Genomic DNA, 16,046 nt, shown 5'->3' on the forward strand with positions numbered 1-16,046 from the left:
ACGGACAGAGACAAAACGAAACCAGCAAAAAAAAGTTTTTGCCCTTCTTCTCCCCACCCTGGTCGTGATTCCCATGAGACCATCCCCGTGTATTTGCATAGGATATCCCATCTCTGGCGTCTTTTCTCTTTTTTTCTTTCCCGATTTCCGGCCAATTGAAGGACCTTCCTTTCCCCCGATATTATTCACACTTTGTCATATGTAGTCTTTATTGCAAACCCTGAGGCTAAATAAGGTCGTACTTTTGGATGTAATTACCTAAAGAAAAAGCATATGTTACACTTTCAAAGAAAAAACAAGGCGGTCCCGAAAATCTCGGGGCGTGGTCAACTCGACCCTTTACCCAAATCGCATCCCCCACCCTCTTTTTCCACACTTTCACTCTATCTCTCTCATTCCGATCCTATCCCTCTCGCCCTATATTTTGGCCTGTGGTAATGAATCTCGGGCCCGTTTCCTCGTTTCCTTTTCTCATTTTGGTACACCACCCCCACCACCACAACCCCTTCATTTCTACTTCTCCCCTTTTTCGCGCAAAGTGCTCGCGTCAATTACTGTCAGTTTTACTTTTTGTCAAAATTTCACACTTGTCCATGATGTTATCCACTTCCCATCATTTTTCCAGGGGCATGAGAGGAAGACTTGACTAGTTGTCAGAGAAGTTAACACCACCTACTGCTAGGAAACAACCAGCACTCCTCTTTTGTCAATCTAGGCGACAAGTAAAAAGGTAATAAGCGTCGAATGTCTTTTGTGAATCATTTCAGACGTATTGAACTTCTTCAATACCTCATTTTGCGTTTCAGACGAACACACGATGTCCTGTCGTTACGAACCACGCTGAATAACCTCTCCTCGATATGGTACGCGATATTAACGACACTTCTCCAGGTCTACCTACTTTATCTGGGATTTGAAAGGTAAGAAAATACTTTAACCCATTTTGAGCATTGCCCCCAAAAATTAATAAATTTTGAAAATTTTGAAATTTCCAGATACCGACTATACAACGAAATCAAATGGCCGACTGGAGGATACCCCTATGGCTATCTCATGACTTACGTTTCAATTTACATAGTTTCGATTGGCGGAACATTTTTATTATTCACCAGTGCTTTTTTCAAATCTGGAAATATTGCTGGTGACAACGAACGACTTGCTGATCGTGAAAGCCGAGTTCTAGAAGTTGATCGTAGTAGAAATGGAGATAAATCGGGTTAGTGCTTTAGTACTAGCGGGAGAAGGGAGATTGGGATGGTTAGATTAGAAATCGGTAATTATTGAGTCCCAAGAGATCTCATTGAACATGCCATATTTCATCTGCTTCCCCTTTTTCCTCCTCCCGATGCATTATGTAAATTGTCTACTTATCCCTTTTTAAATCGCATATACGCAATTTCAGGATGTGTCCATGGTATGAAGGTTTTGTGGCAGCATCTTCCACCGTTACCGCAGCAGATCCATGTTATCATTGCTATCGGACAGTTGATTGCTCAACAACTCATGTTCTCTCAACTCTTCCGTCATGGATTTGTCAACTCTGGTTAGTAGCGGATTTTTAGGGTGAAGCGATGCGCGTTTCGTGGATTAAATATGTGGGAGTGGCGCATCTCCCGTGAAAAAAACAATAAAACATCTGTTTTGGGCGATTAAATCGGCACGAGAATGGCCAAGAACCTGCGAGTATCCAATTGAATTCTCGGAGTACAACACAAAGAAAACATTCGAGGACTTCATCGGGTTGATGAGGATTGTGCATACATAATCCGCATTACACTTTTTGATTTACACTCTCTTCTTGTCCCTCTCGACAGGGTCCCAAGGACATGTCTCTACCGCACACGCACCTCGAAATCTGTGTTGAATAGCAAACACGCAGGGCAAGAACAATGAAAAATGCTAATTACTAGCGGGGGGACGGCGTTTGGAAGTGTCGAGTGGCTGCCAACGCAGTCATAGTACTTATCGAAGTGAAAGGAGACGGTATTATTGGAAATATGACACAAATACTTGTATTGATATCCGCCTCATTGGATTTGACAGGTTGAGGGTTAGGTGGTATGTCAAAGTGCGATCGTACATAGGAATTGGCTAAAATTTTCACTTGTGAAATGAAAATTGGAAATTTTTCAGGCGACTTTCTCAACACTGAACTCGATTTCTTGTACCAACGATCTCGTCAGCTTGCGACTAACCTCCCAATCGGTGAAACACGTCTACAAGGATTCAGAATCACCGCAGATGAGCTAGCTGGACTTCCAGTCTCTCCAAACCTTCTTCCAGTCCTGATGCATTTGAAGCTGTTCGGAATCCCATTGGAGTTCTTCAACCTCTTGCTCGCCCTCATTGCTTTTGCCATCGCATATCCATCAGTGTTCTGGAGAGTTTCAAAACCGTTCAGTCTGCTTTTCTCCCTTCACCTGGTCATCTACGCCGCACAAATCATCTGGGGGTACATCTCATTCTCAGTTCTCTTCCGAATCCAAGAGACCAATGTGTACAGCGTCAGACCTGTGGGACTAGGACAGTACCTCAGCCCAATCAAGCCGATGGGATTGAACATCTACCATCCATACGTAATTTTGGGTTCTTTCATAGTGCGCTTGGTGATGACAACTTTGGCTCCAATGGCAATGTATTCCTATGGATATAACAAATACCACGTGAGTTATTTACTTCCATTTCTGCTGTTTCAAAATCAATTTTCAGGCTAACGTGCTGAATGTGCAACACCGGAATGCTGCTAGAACCTCACAGGGACAAGCAGAATATGGAGATTATAGAAGACGATCAATGAACCGGTATGAAGGAAGCAAACTGTGCTGTGATGGATATCTTCCACATATGGATGCTATTGCTCTTTTGGTTATTGTTGCTGCTGCAATTGGACCGACGATCTACGCTCTTTTGATACTGTATCAGCATGAACAGAAAGCGTTGATTCTTACATGCATTATTGTCGACGTGATTTACATGTTCTCATGGATTCTGATGTGGCTCGCCATGACACTGAAACGCGACTGGAATTTCAATGTGACCCATAAAGTTCATCAGTTCTATGGACTTAATGTAAGTGGTTTTTTTACTATTATTAGGACTAGATTTTGATGAACCTGTATTCCAGAAGGGAATGACTATTGGACCAATTCGTGGAAACGAGAATCCTTCACAAATGAAAACTTCTATTCTTGTCATGCATCGTGATACAATGTACGTGACTGATGACCAAACTGCAAAAGAATCTCTTCTTCGTGCTTGTCACACCGGAAAATTTGAGACTGTGAGCCCACCAGAAGATGTGTACTGGAAACAAGGGCAGCAGAGCCCAGCAACACGAGCTAAGATTCTCACTGAAGTTGATGGTGTTAAAAATAGTCCCGAAATGTCAAGATTGCTGAGAATGGGAACTGATGATACTCAACAGACAATGAGTTATCACTCGGTAAGTGAAATTCTTTTAAAATCCTCTTTCAGATTTCGAAAACCTGCAATTTTTCTAGAATGGTGGCCGTAACATCACGCAAGCTCAAATGAGCAACTCTCAAATATTGCAACGTGGCAACAGTTCTCCACCGGGACCAAGCCAATTTGGAACCATCCAACGTAGCCAACAGCAATACGGACAAATGGGTACACTACAACGCGGACAGAGTGGCGGTACTCTTCAAAGAGGCGCCATGGTTCATGACAATGTCTGGAATCAGTACTCGGCGATTCAAAAGAAAGAAGAACAACAGCAGCAGCACATGCTTGGGCAGAGGCGTGATAGTGGTGAAGCGGCATACGGAAGAGTCGATAGTACATACGGAAGTTACGCAAGAATTCCAAATGTGGTGAGTTTCGCCGCTAGAGGGAACCGGAAAAATGTTATGAAATATTGAAAAGGAATTGTCATCAGCTGACTGGAAAAAGGATATGATGATTAGGAATTCTATGGAATTCGTATTTTGATGTTGGAGCTCTGGGGACGGAACTAAGGAAACTTTTAAAAATTAGAAGACCGCGGACTATGAGAAGTTAAAAAAATGGACGATAATCAATGGTCACATATATCAACAATCAAAATTTATAATTTCAAAAAATAAGTATATTCCAGTCTTGCATCCAAGTAACCCCCAAGGCAGCCAAATTTTATGGAATAAGAAATTTGATGTTATAGCTTAGGGGATGAAACTAAGGAAAATTTTTAAATATAGAAAACCTGGGACCATGTTAATCTACCAAAATGTCAGCATATTTGAGCCTCATACTGTGAACCCTGTAACAGAAGAGCTCTTTCACTGGCAAATTTATGCTCAATTATCCCAATTCCTATGCAAGACATCAAAAGTGTGTCAACTAACAAAACACTTTTAATATTATGATAAACAATTTATCAGTTGACAACTTTTCTATATCTACGATAGAAACATAAAAAAATCATACTTGAAAGTTAGAGGCTCTTCTAGGTTTCATGACATTTCAATGATCAAACTGAAAAATGTCGAAAAATAACACGAATTTCCAGTCTCGCATCCAAGTGACTCCACAAGGCAGCCAAATCCGTGTAAATGGCTATGGCGGCCTTCAACAAAACACTTTATCTCGTCGTGACGTCACTCCACCGGTACACTCACAACAACCATCATTGAGCTCCATTCGCCAATCACCAATGCTCTCTGATCGGTCAGGAGTCAATGTCCCACCACCACAACCGCTTGTCAGCAGGTATCAAACTTTACACAATTTCAAAATAGTTCGTGATGTTCTGATACCTTTTAGGGAACAATCACCTTATCAACGGTCTGCTATCAAATTGTCATCGTTTTCGGAGAATAAGGGAAGTGGTATATATGGCACCAGTGGTATTGGATCAGGAAACAATGTGCAATGGGGAGGCACTCAAAGAGTCGCTCCAGGGCAACCAGGACAACTTTTGTGGAACACTCCAGGAAGCGTGAATGGAAACAAGGTTCTTTTGATTATTTGATTACTTTTTTATCACACATTTCTTGCACGAGTGACATTTTCCAACCATTTTTTGGCACTATTCCATTTTTCTAACCACCAACCTCTCTTTGCAGTCATCGCTAACCAGCACCACAACCTCGTCGCAAAACGATGAACAATGCTTTACCCCAACTTCCACACTAACAAGTCACGGAAGTAACTACACACCAACTCCCGGATCACCACAAGGATCCAATCCGATCTACTCTCGGATCAATGGAGCCTCGTCAACGTCTTCCAATCTCTATGGAGTTGCCTCGAAGGAAAGCCAGTATGCGGATAGAACTCTATCAAAGGCTCCAATCAAGTCGACAACAGTGACGACTGGAAACACAATCCTTCGCGCTGTTAATGGTACAGACGACACTGTTTCGAGTTTCTCTCGTCCACCCACTGGTGCACTTAACCAAAACGACTTTGCTACCAGCATTGTGTGAATAATTCCTCTTCTTCTCCGTCTTGTTCTGGTAGGTTTTTTTTTCTGATAAAACCATTTCTCAATTTCAAAAAAATTTGAGTCACGTTTGTCACATCCGTTTCTTTTAGGCATGTCACACTGCCTACAAAGTAAAATAATCAAAAATTTCAGGACCCCTACTGATCCCGATGAACTCTCTTCTACCCATCTAACAACCAAACCAATTCAACTCTGTGACCAAATTCTCGCCAATTTCCCCCCCCCCCCAAAAGTATAACCATTTAATGCACATCAAGTCACTTATACCCTCGAAACATTCAAAAATCCTACTATGGTCACCGTTATGATTTGCACCATGTTTTTACTAAAAGCGGTTAATCTTGCCAAGCCGTAAAAATACGTAAACCTTTTCTTCTTGATTTTCGACCTTCTTTACGTACGTAATAAATGTCTCCCGCATTTTAATGTATAAACTGATAATCGAAATTCCTGTCCATCCTTCTCTTTTCTCTCTCTCTCTCTCTCCCTTTTTAATTGTATTTTCATGTCACCCCATACTTAAAAATCAACACAAAGACTCTTTTTTGTTACTGTACTTTATTCCCGTTGGATATCGGGTACTCTCCTTGGACACCATTCTCTCCAATTTTTTTTCCATGTTTTGTCATACCGTTTGGCTAGATTCTTGGATTCAAATTGTTGCTATGATTACTCATACCCTTTTGTTGATCCTTGAAATTTATCGAATAAAGACCAAAAATATAAATAAAACCATCCGTGTGTACATTAACATTGTTATGTTATAAAAAAACTTTGGAAATTCCGGATTATCGAGAGGTTATCAGTAGGTTTTATCAAAAATGGGCGGAGCGAAATCATGCGATTCAGAAATGTCTTTTTATTAAAGCACGTACTATTTCCTTGTTAGAACTTGATATAAAAAGCTGGGCTGGAATGACAAAGTTTCATTGATAAGACTTTTCATTCAATTCATTGTCTGGTCATATCATTATTTCAGGACTACACGTTTTTTCACGTATCGAATAAAAACTTTGTACTCTTCTAGGCTTTTTACAATTTGACTAAATTACAGAATGAAGACCCTCTTCTGTCTTTTCGCTCTTGTAGCTGTTGCTTCTTCCTTCGTCGCCTTCGCCGCCCCAAAGCAAGAAGGAACCTTGAACTGCCTCATGTGCGAGGTTGGAGTCCGTGCCGCTGAAAACCCAGCCGACAGAGAGGCCCACGTTGTTGAGGACGTAAGTTTCAGTGGTCGAGAATCATTTTTGTCTAGCTGAGAAAATAATCTTACAGAAGTTCGACGCTGAGTGCAAGAAGGAGCTCGGAGCCATCCCATTCGCTGCTAAGGAATGCGAGAAGTACGGAAACTCCAAGCTTGACCCCATCATCCACGAGCTCGAGAGCGGAACTGCCCCAGAAGACGTCTGCACCAAGCTCAAGGAGTGCCCAAAACAATAATTTTATCTACCTCTTTCAATTTTCGTCAATAAATTTTTCTAAGTGATAGACCTTCACGAATCTTGGAGCTTTCTAGAAAAACTGTAAAAGTTTCTTTCTAGTTATTAAAACGACCAAAAGTCGCAAGAGTTGTTATAGCTTTCAAGCATTTTGAAATTTTACGAGTCGGACGGTCAGGACTGATAAGAGTATGGGTGTCGGCGGAAAATTCTAGTCCGTGACAGACGTGATGAAATAGTAGTCAACATTTGGCTACATACCCAAAAAACGGCAGATCATGTAACTGAACTTGTGACAAATGATAGTAGCACAAATATTATTGTTAAGGACAAAACGTTGGAGGTGGAGGGACATGAAAAAAATACTGTTGGAAGTGTGTACTGGGTGAAATACGGAAAACTTTAAAAAATTACCAGAAAAATTTGTCTCCGCTTTTTTAAATGATAATTGCTATTTCAAAACGGAGAAATCAAGTAAATAAGCACTAGTATACTATTTGATGTTTTCTGGAAGTAGGATGCTGGTTGGCTTTTGATTATAGATCAGTATCAAGAAATAATACATAGAAACGTCTTTAATTGTTGTGAAAATTCACAATATTCATACACTGCTGGACATAATTATAAAGCCACTTTTATTTTCGAGTTTTTTCAAAAACTGGGAAAATTGATTGAACAGCATATGGTTGTCATAAATACTATTTTGAAATGTCAATTAATGAATATCATTTGATACCGTTATCGTTTCTTTATTTTGGAAATTTCGAAAAAATCGAAAATATGACACAAAAAAAAGTGGACATAATTATAAAGCCACTTGAAACAATCCAATATAACTTTAGATCAAGGTATTAAAATGTGAGGAAACTACAAAATATAACAAATACAACTCAATATAGGTAGTCTTATTAACATGAGAAACTTAGTTGTATCTATACTCATAATTTTGTCTCATCCGTTTTTGGCCAACTTACACTGAAAGTGACGTTTTTCGTTAATAGCTGTTCTGAAAATCATGAGGACTTTAATTTTTTGAGTGTTTTAGTATTATTCTCAAATGAATCACTTATTTAACTATCGAAAACATCATGATTTTTTCACCAACCGAAACAAAAACAACCATATGCTGTTCAATCAATTTTCCCAGTTTTTGAAAAAACTCGAAAATAAAAGTGGCTTTATAATTATGTCCAGCAGTGTAATAAAGAACACATTTGTTCAAGAAAACCTCAATTCAACTGTTTCACTAAAGTTTTAAGGAATGATTCCCGTATAACAATTACATTATCCCAAAATTTGAAAAATATGAAACCAATAGACTAACTTTTTTTTCAGTTTCAAGCTGCACTCTCTTGAAGATATGATCATTTTTTTCCAAAATAGAGTACTTGTAACAAAGAGCTTTCTCAGAAGCATTTTGTGAAACTGAATACAATAAAATCAAATAAGATTGAAGTATGTTTCAGAGAAATGTCGAATTAGATGATTAAACTTCAGAACCAACGTCAATCTGTCACCTGGAAACATTATCAGTGCGCTAAATTCTACATTTCGCTCTCCAAAAATCGAGAAATGTCAATTGCACTTTGTATAAAAGGGATGCCTTGACAGCAGTATATTCACTATTCAGTCATGAGGTCGATCATCTTCGCCTCACTTCTGGCCTTGGCCTTTGCCACCACCCCAGCTTTCGAGCGTCTCTTCGAACCAAAAACCGACTACCATTACAAGTTTGATGGTCTTGTGCTTTCTGGACTTCCAATCTCTTCTACCGAGCAATCTCAAACTCGCATCTCTGCCCGTGCCCGTATCCAATCCAATGACCGTGACATTCTTCTCCAACTTGTGGACATCCAATTGGCTGCCTCTCACCTCTCAGATTCTGAGCTGATGCCAGTGATGAACTCCTTGGAACAACGCGAGCTGTCCAACGTGTACAAGAAGATTCTCGAGCTCCCAGTTCGTGCACAACTCAAAAATGGACTTATTTTTGAGCTTCAATTCGAGGAAGAAGACACCGAGTGGTCTGAGAACATGAAGAGAGCTATTCTCAACATGATTTCATTCAACCCAATCGCTCCAAGAGACGAGAAATTGGAATCTGATGAAGACAAGGAATGGACCGAGGATAACACCGCTTTCTTCACTAACGAGAAAACTCTGGAAGGAAATTGCCAAGTTGCTTATTCTGTTGTTCGTGAGCAGAAGAAGACTATTGTCACCAAATCTGTCAACTTCGACAAGTGCACTGAGCGTTCCGAAACCGCCTATGGACTTCGTTACACCTCCGAGTGCCCAGAATGCGACAACCAAACCGAAGTGATCCGTCCACAAACTGTCTACACCTATGTTTTAGAAAACAACGAGCTCAAGCAATCCGAAGTCCGTTCTCTCTACACCATCAATGTTAACGGGCAAGAAGTGATGAAGACCGAGACTCGCTCCAAGCTTGTTTATGAGGAGAGCCACTCGATCAAGAACCACATCAAGAAGGTAAGCTCCTTCAAAAAGTCTTCATGAAATCGAAATATATATTGCAGGTCAACGGAGAGAAGGAAGACATCATCTACTCTTCTCGTTGGGAACAACTTGTTGAGGATTTCTACAAGAACGGAGACAAGTCCAATGCTCAACCATTCGCTGTTTTCCCACTCGAGAAGAAAATTCAACTCGTCAAGTCTATGATTGATAGAATCCAAGAGGAAGAACAAAACGTGCCAGAGACTGCTCACTTCTTTGCTAGAATTGTCCGTATCTTCCGTACTTGCTCTGTCTCTCAACTTGAAAAGATTCACGACTCCCTTTACATTAAAGCCGACAAGAAGGTATTTCAGCTGTAATGTCATGTACTGAACCCAGTTTTTAGATCCAATCTCTTCTTGACAACGTTCTTGCTGTATCCGGAACCAAGAACACCATCGACCACTTGCTCACTCACGCTGAAATCGATGAAGTGTCTCCAATCAATGTCGCCAAGCTCCTGAAGACTATTCAAGAGACTCCATTCCCATCGGAGGCTATTGCGGAGACTCTTATCAAGTTTGCTCAATCCCGCCCTACCAAGAACAACCAGGTTATTCGTCAATCTGCCTGGCTTGCCTCTGGATCCGTCGTCCGTGGAATCGTTGACATCAGAAGCGTTCGCCCATTCCTCCGTGAGGACAAACGTGAAATCAAGCAGAAGTTCCTACGCACCTTCATGAAGCAATTCGAAAATTCTGAGACCACCTACGAGAAGATTCTTGCCCTCAAAACTATTGGAAACGCTGGACTTGATATCTCCGTCAATGAGCTCAACGACATCATCGTTGACAAACGCCAACCACTCCCAGTCCGCAAGGAGGGTATTGATGCCCTCAGACTTCTCAAGGACTCCATGCCACGCAAGATCCAAAAGGTCCTCCTCCCAATCTACAAAAACCGTCAATACGAGCCAGAAATCCGCATGCTTGCTCTTTGGAGAATGATGCAAACCCGCCCAGAAGAGCCACTCCTCGTCCAAGTTTTCTCTCAAATGGAGAAAGAGTCAAACCAACAAGTTGCCGCTCTTACTTACCAAATGATCCGCCAATTCTCTCAATCCACCAACCCATGCTACACACGTGTTGCTAAGGATTGTTCCAAGATTCTCTCTTTCACTCGCTTCCAGCCACAACAATCTGCTTTCACTTCCACTTACTCACTTCCACTCTTCTCTCAAGAAGCCTTTTCCGGAGCTCAATTCGACTTCGCCGCCATCTTCGAAAAGAACTCTTTCTTGCCAAAGGATCTTCATGCTACTCTTGGTACTGTCCTTGGAGGAAACTGGAACGAGTACTTCGCTCAAGTTGGATTCTCCCAAGAGAATATGGACCAATACATCTTCAAGACCCTCCAAAAGCTCGAGTCTCTTGAGAAGAAGTCTACCACTGTTGTCCGTGGACGCCGCATTCAAGCCGGTATCAGAATGCTCAAAGAGCTCGCTCAGAAGATGAACATCCGTGCCCGTCCATCCACCCTCAACGAGAAGGATGCTTTTGCTATGGTCTATTTGAGATACAAATCCATGGATTACGCAGTTCTTCCAGTTGATTCTCAGCTTATTGAAGACCTTGTTGAGAGATTCGTCGGCAACGGAAAGCTTCACTTCTCCGAAATCCGTCGCCTGTTCAATCAAGATCACAAGTTTGAAGCACACCATTCCGCTTTCTTCTATGAGGTTATCCGCAAATTCCCAACCACTTTCGGACTTCCACTCGTGATCTCCGGAAAGATTCCAACTTTCATGTCTGTTGAAGGACAATTCTCTCTTGACCTTGAAGGAACTGAACTCCGCATGACCGCTGAGGCCCGCCCATCGGTTGCTGCTACCCACGTATACGAGATGAGAATGTTCACTCCACTCTTCGAACAAGGAGTCAAGACTCTCCAATCACTCCGCGCCTACACTCCAATCAAGTTCCAAGTCGACGCTGATCTGAAGAAGAACTTCGACCTTGTCTACAAAGTCATCGTTCCAGAGAACGAGAAATCGATTGTCACCATCTCTACTCGTCCAATCATTTTCCTTCAACACCCAGGATTTGCCAAGTTCAATAATGTTGACTCCGAGGAAAGAACTGTCTCTATTCCACAATGGCAACAAAAGACTCAAGAGATTGAGAGAACCGAGAACTTCCTTGGACTCGAAGTTTCCACCAGTGGAAATATTCTCCGCCAACACTCCGTCGAGAATTGGCTTGTTGCTGAGCAAGACTTTGAGGTCACCTTTGAGAACAAGAACCGCCCAGCTGAATTCGTCTTCCGCATGACTGTCTCCCCACTCGAGAAGACTCCACTCTCCGAGATCAAGATCAATAACGATATCTTCGAGAAGGAGTTCGAGCTTGAGCAAGAGACATCCGAGAACCGCCGTGAGTCTTTCTCCAAGATGGTCAAGAACATCCAAAAGGAGCAAGGATACAAGAGCTTTATCACCCTCAAGTTCGAGGCCCCACGTGACTACCAAATGAGATCCGAGCTTACCACTGTCTGCGACAAGCAAGTCCGCATGTGCCAATGGACCGTTGAGGTCAACCGCTCCCCAATCTTCGCTGAGGAGAAGAAGGACTGGACCCTCCGCTCCCAACTTCTTGCCATCCGCCCAGTAATGCCGTCTTCCCTCCGTCAACTCCGTGAGCAACCACACCGTGAGGTTCAACTCTCTCTTACCTCCACCTGGGGATCTCAAAAGAAGAACGAACTGAACATCAATACCCAACTCCAACAATCCAAGGAACAGAAGAAATACGAACGCCAAATGGAGCGTGAGGTCAGAGGAATCCCAGAGTACGAGCTCTTGATCAAGGCTGCCCGTCTCAACCAAGTCAACATGGTTGCCGAGTACAAGCTCACCAAGGAAAACGATGAGACCATGAGCCGCCTTTTCAACCTCGTCAAGGCCTACAACTACTGGACCGTCTCGAGCCGCCCAGAGGACAACGAGAAAAACCGCGTCGTCCTTCAACTCACCGTCGAGCCAATTTCCCGTCAATACGTTAACGTCACCGTTCAAACCCCAGAAGGACGTGTCGAGATGAAGAACACCCAAATCCCACGTGTCCACCTTCCATCCATCGCTCAACGTGCTACAAAGTACCAATACACCGAGTCTTCCGGAGCTGTGTGCAAGGTCCAAAAAAACCAAATCCGCACGTTCGATGATGTTCTCTACAAGACCCCACTTACCACATGCTACTCCCTCATTGCCAAAGACTGCTCTGAGGAGCCAACTTTTGCCATTCTCTCCAAGAAGGTCGAGAAGAACTCCGAGGAGATGATGCTCAAGGTTCTCCGTGGAGAACAAGAGATTGTTGCTCAAATCCAAAACGAGGAAATCCGCGTCAAGGTTGACGGAAAGAAGATTCAATCTGAAGACTTTGCTGACTACCAAATCGAAACACTCGGAGAGTCCGCCATCGTTATTGAGCTCCCAGAAGGAGAGGTTCGCTTCGACGGATACACCATCAAGACCCAACTTCCATCCTACAGCCGCCAACAACAACTTTGCGGACTTTGTGGAAACAACGACGACGAGGTAAGCAAGAAAAAAACTAAATTTGTCTTCTAATTTACAATTTACAGTCCACCAACGAGTTCATGACCGCTGACAACATCGAGACCGAAGACATGGAAGAGTTCCACCGCTCTTATCTTCTCAAGAACAATGAGTGTGAGACCGAGGAGGAGCGTCTTACCGAGAAGAAGAACTACAAAAAGTACGAGAGAGACGAGGACGAGTCCGATGAGTCCTATGAGAACAACGAGGAGCCAGAATACACCAAGAAGTACAACAAGAAATCCGAGATGAAGAACCGTGAGTTTGCACATTGTCTCTTGAATCACAGGATGTGCATTTAAATTGCAGAACTTGTCGAGAAGACTCAAATCAAGGAGCAATCCCACCGTATCTGCTTCTCCATGGAACCAGTTGCCGAATGCAGACGTGGATTCGAGCCAGAGAACAGATTGACCAAGAAGATCCGTTTCACATGTATGCCACGTCACAGCATCAACGCCAGACGTCTGATGAAGGAAGTTCGCCAAGAGCCACTCCAACTTGATGACTACACTACTTCCTTCGTTGAATCTGTGAAGGTCCCTACTGCCTGCGTCGCTTACAAAACAAGCTCGACCGGCGTTTTTGTATAATTGGTTCTATTCCAGTAGTCTTTCTCACATTGTAGTTTGAAAATGTGAAATAAAATTTTCTTCAGTAAATTTTTGGTTTTGCAAATGTGAACATGAAAAAGAGAAGCTAAAAAAGGATTTAAATGGATAATTTGCCTGAAAGCAGTTTTACAACTTTCGAGAATTTCCGATTAGTACGAGTTTTTTTTTCGATTGATTATCACATAAAACGTGTTTGGCAATCACTCAAACTACTTTTTTTATATTGGTACTGTATTCTTTTGCTTTCTCATTACAAGTTTCCTGATTTCTCGTTTCCAAAGATTCAACAGTTTTTATTATAGATCGTTATCGTTCGATTGAAAACTGAGAAAAAGGACAGACATCATCTTTGTTGATTTGATGACTTGATAAAACTTCTTTTCTATCTCTCGTTCGACGTCTGTGAATTTTTTTTCCGCGAACGAGAATGATTGAATAGGTCAATATCTATTTTTTGTTTCAAAAATGATTTATTACAATGGAAATTGAGAAAGAGAATACGGTTTTTTTCTCACGATTAATTTCTATCATCAGTTTTGATATCCATAGTTGTAGTTTTCGTGTTGAGAATAATTTTGATTCCAAGTTGGATGGACGGAATGTTGCCTATTGTCAAATATGTGTTCAGTATGATACTGATAGCCATAGTTTGGTTGGAATTGATTCTGATTCGGAATTGGTGGTGGTGGTGTCTGATGATGTTGGTATACTTGAGCCCCCTGAGGCTGTTGATATGGCATCTGTGATTCATGGTGTGGGACAGGACAGTTCTGATGTTCCTGATGATGATACGGTGCTTGAAACGGTTCATAATAGGGTGGAGGAGGATGTTGTTGATGTGCTGGAGGTTGAGCCTCCAAATCCTGGTAACCAACTGCTTCCTGCTGTTGGTACAGTGATGTGGGGTTTTGGTAATGTTGTAGCGGTGGAGCTTCCGGTTGTTGATACGGTTGGACTGAAGGCTGATACGGTTGAGATTGACCTCCATGATATTCTAGCGGTGGTGGTAAAGAATACCAATCAAAAGAATTATCAATCACTGGTGGAATATCAGTTGGATTGTTGATATTGTTGAAATTTGGAGCATGAGGACCATTTCTAGGGTTAGTAGGTGCTTCGATGTGATTATTGGCTTCGGTTCGCACTGACTTCTTAGCAGGTGTTTTCCTCGACCGACTTTTTTTCATTGGTGGCTCACTAGACAAATCTGCTTCAAGTACTGCAGGCATTATTATAGGTGGTTGAACAGGCGCAGTTGGCTTCGTGTACACAAAACATTTTCTAAAAATTGAAAAAATTAACCATTGTGACATTAATCTAGAATAACATACGAGCAGAGGGTGATTGAAGAAATCGCAAAATCAACAAAAACTTCTTGGCACTTGGCACAACGTAGATGCCGCTTTCTCATATCCTTTGGCTCTTTCTTTTGAGTGAGAATTTTGGATATACTTAAAAATTCAATACTAACAAGCTGAAATATTTCAAATAACCTACTCCAACTTTTCATCGTATGTCCATTGGAACTCGTCTTTATATTTATTGTAGCAGAATCTGCAAATGAAAATTTACATAATTCTATTTACAAATAGATGTGAAATGTCTCACGTGCAAACTGGTCCACGATCGCTTTCTTTGTACTTCGTTGTCATTTTACATTTGCACATAGGACAATCGTATAATGGGTCAGCTCTGAAAGAAAATTTTTTTTTAAATATAGGTATTGTTGGAAACGTACGTTCCATTTGAGACCCTCTCTGCTTTTCGAGCTTCATTTTCTTCGTAACATCGACTGAAAAAAAATTAATTTCGATACTAATTCTAAATAATTATTTCTTACATGCACAAATCGCCTCTCCTGTTGTAATTATTCACTAAACATTTCTTACAAAGAGGATAAAGTGTGGGATCTCTAGGCATGTGAACACTGAATTTTTTTCCTCTTGTGGGTTTCTTACTCATTTTTTGTGGGTTTTGATTCTATATTAAAAAAGTTCAATTCAACGAACTTGGACAAGTCTGAAACAAAAGACTAATGTAATGTTTCAAGACAAAAGAAAAAAACTCAACAGATTTAAACAGACGATAATGCAATCTGGATGTCATTGAAGTCGACCGAGATAATAAAGTGGGCGGACGGAAAGAAGACTGGGTTCACTTTTTATGAAGAATGGCGTTCAATCAACTATCGATAAAGGACGCCGCGACGACTTTTTTCTTCTGTGTCATACAATCAAAATGATAAATGATACTGAATGAAACGTCTTAATCTTGAAGATGGATTGAATGTTTCTCGGACTACTTCCTTGTCAGTCGGGGAGAAAATCATGCATTGTAAAATAAAGTGATTTGTAAAAATCATATATTATTCAACTCTAGAAAATTTTCAACTCTAGAAAATTTAAATTTTAGAAAGACAAGTAGATACTCTTAAAAGCATCTATGGAAAAACGTCTGTCGATCTCGTTCAATAA

At 41.4% G+C, this 16,046-nt stretch overlaps 3 protein-coding genes across 3 annotated transcripts; 2 read left to right on the top strand and 1 right to left on the bottom strand.

Moving 5' to 3' along the window:
- Nucleotides 1–828: 828 nt before the first annotated feature.
- CBG16766 lies at nt 829–6,871 on the top strand (the record flags this gene model as incomplete). Its single annotated transcript, XM_002645043.1, has 12 exons — nt 829–920; nt 996–1,216; nt 1,403–1,543; nt 2,134–2,663; nt 2,710–3,069; nt 3,125–3,442; nt 3,501–3,833; nt 4,508–4,707; nt 4,762–4,951; nt 5,064–5,422; nt 6,501–6,663; nt 6,719–6,871. Coding segments are annotated over 12 exons (3,060 nt in total), but the record flags the coding sequence as incomplete, so codon positions are not given.
- A 1,643-nt stretch (nt 6,872–8,514) lies between these two features.
- Cbr-vit-1 lies at nt 8,515–13,551 on the top strand (the record flags this gene model as incomplete). The annotated part of the gene is made up of 5 exons (XM_002645044.1): nt 8,515–9,375; nt 9,423–9,707; nt 9,749–12,937; nt 12,985–13,216; nt 13,268–13,551. 5 exons carry the CDS (start codon nt 8,515–8,517, stop codon nt 13,549–13,551), a joined length of 4,851 nt encoding a protein of 1,616 aa, XP_002645090.1.
- A 551-nt stretch (nt 13,552–14,102) lies between these two features.
- On the bottom strand, nt 14,103–15,534 carry CBG27820 (the record flags this gene model as incomplete). Its single annotated transcript, XM_045240001.1, has 6 exons — nt 14,103–14,853; nt 14,904–15,023; nt 15,070–15,126; nt 15,181–15,264; nt 15,311–15,364; nt 15,413–15,534. 6 exons carry the CDS (start codon nt 15,532–15,534, stop codon nt 14,103–14,105), a joined length of 1,188 nt encoding a protein of 395 aa, XP_045099891.1.
- Between the last annotated feature and the right edge of the window lie 512 nt (nt 15,535–16,046).

Source organism: Caenorhabditis briggsae (assembly GCF_000004555.2).
Source record: "Caenorhabditis briggsae complete genome, chrX, whole genome shotgun sequence".
Classification (NCBI taxonomy): Eukaryota; Metazoa; Nematoda; class Chromadorea; order Rhabditida; family Rhabditidae; genus Caenorhabditis; species Caenorhabditis briggsae.